The sequence below is a fragment of the Sinocyclocheilus grahami genome, unplaced genomic scaffold (assembly GCF_001515645.1).
Source record: "Sinocyclocheilus grahami isolate Dianchi unplaced genomic scaffold, SAMN03320097.WGS_v1.1 scaffold10448.1, whole genome shotgun sequence".
Taxonomy (NCBI): Eukaryota; Metazoa; Chordata; class Actinopteri; order Cypriniformes; family Cyprinidae; genus Sinocyclocheilus; species Sinocyclocheilus grahami.
This window is the reverse complement of record NW_015513241.1, coordinates 4,218-6,192: the sequence shown is the minus strand read 5'-3', so window position 1 is coordinate 6,192 and position 1,975 is coordinate 4,218. Positions and strand designations below refer to the sequence as shown.

The following is a 1,975-nucleotide window of genomic DNA, read 5'->3' as shown; positions in this document are numbered from 1 at the left end:
AAAATGAAAGCTATCTCAATTATTATAAATAAACGTGTATAAATATCTGACCGTGTAAGGCACAATTAATCTTAAATTCTTTGGCGCAATGTACAATTAAATAGAATTTAACTGAATTCGCCCGGCAGTTTAATGCGCGTCCTCCAGTCCGGTAGAGGGCGCTGCGCGTACATCAACTTGGTCCTTCAAGAGAAGTTGTTTTGAAAACGCCAGTGTTCAAATACACACAGTCCAGAAAGGGGACTTCGGCTTTAATCATTGAACCCTCTCACTAGTAGGCCAGCCGGGTTGTCTTCATTATTGGTAAGCTTTTCCGTCAATGTGTTTTCCCCGCTTCCCGTCGGTTTGCCTTCATAAACACATAAATCAGTCCGGTCTGTAACATTATATGCTAGTGTTGTGCTAGTAATGAATAGCGCCTTCATTTTAAGAATGTGTCATGATGGAACAGGCGAGATAAAATATGGATAAATAATAGAAATGTTCGTTTGTTATTGAGACCGAACATTTGTGTGTCTTGCACGTTAAATACAGCTTGATGGGTAGTTAAATAAACGTAGAGGCACTTACTGTAACTAAAACAGTTTACATTTGAACAAATCGGCCATTGCAGTATGTTAAGCTCTTCAAATGGATGATTTAATGTTCAACTAATATTAAAACCAAGCTTTAGCCTTTTATGAATATGCATATCTTCTCAAACGGCTCATAGTAAATATGCTACTATTTAGCCTAGTAAATAATGCAGTTTACGTTAATACAGCTTATATTATCAACGTAACATCCAATGAAAAACTGATTTAAAAATATATGTATATTATTTTATATATATATTAAAAGATTGTTAATTGTGTAATCTATTAGTACTAATATTATTAATTATGCGTTTATACTATTCTTTTAAATGTAATTAGCAAAATTACTATTAATTTAATAACATCTTACTACTTGAAATGTCCCTCTTTTGCTTTAAAAGCAGCATGAAATCCACTAGATCATATTGACTGAATGTAAATTGAACTCATACTTCCAATGATAAATGTTTTGTTTCTTTCAGATCAACTTAATGCTGTGCCCTTAGGCCAGCGTTTCAAATGAACATGTCTCTTGCTCAAAGAGTCCTCCTGACATGGATCTTCACACTTATATTCCTTATTATGCTGGTCCTGAAGTTGGACGGGAAGATCTTCTGGAGCTGGTTCCTCATCTTCCTTCCTGTCTGGACCTTTGATCTTATTCTCCTCCTCATGCTCATTGTCAAAATGGCAGGCCGCTGCAAGCCGGGCTTCGACCCTCGCAACGGGGCGGAGAACTTGAAGAAGCGCATGTGGTACCTCGTGGCCATGCTGCTTAAACTGGCATTTTGTCTGACGCTCTGTGCCAAATTAGAAGGCCTAATGGACATCTTGGTGAGCTCGGTTTGCGTCCCTCTGTGGGCACTGCTCATCGGAGCTATGGCCGAACTGGGCTACAACGTTTTCCACTTCAGAAGAGACTGAACATATGAACGATATTCTTTGAAAGCCAGCAGAAGTCTTTACTGTATTCTTCAGGAATAAAATCATCTTGAAAGTAGATGTTATTTATTAAAAAGGAAATATATAACGGACAATAAGAATGTACAGCTGTTTTGAGCTCTTTATCAGGAATTGCTTGTTTCTTTCAGGCTCAAGAGTGACTACGCTGAATAGCCTACGTTTCATGTTCACAGTGATGCAGGGAGGGTTACGTATTTTGGCTCAGTGGTGAGTTTCCACTCAGGTGACTGAAATGACTGATTGTGAATGTTCCTCAGAATATTTATTGCATTTTAGTGAAACACTGAGATCAATAGCGGCATAACATAATGGACATTTGAAAACTAACTGTTAATGTGCTGCATACACACTGTTTGTTCAACCAGTACTGTAACAACATGGTTTGCTTACTGAAAAGACATGCGTACTACAATAATGGTGTATATTTATGAGTCTGT

The 1,975-nt window shown here is 37.7% G+C and overlaps 1 protein-coding gene across 1 annotated transcript; it reads left to right on the top strand.

Moving 5' to 3' along the window:
• The first annotated feature begins 170 nt into the window (after positions 1-170).
• LOC107578479 (transmembrane protein 60-like) lies at positions 171-1,573 on the top strand. Its single transcript, XM_016264432.1, has 2 exons — positions 171-303; positions 1,058-1,573. The coding sequence occupies exon 2, from the start codon at positions 1,095-1,097 to the stop codon at positions 1,497-1,499; it is 405 nt and encodes a 134-aa protein (XP_016119918.1). The 5' UTR covers positions 171-303; positions 1,058-1,094; the 3' UTR covers positions 1,500-1,573.
• Positions 1,574-1,975: the final 402 nt, after the last annotated feature.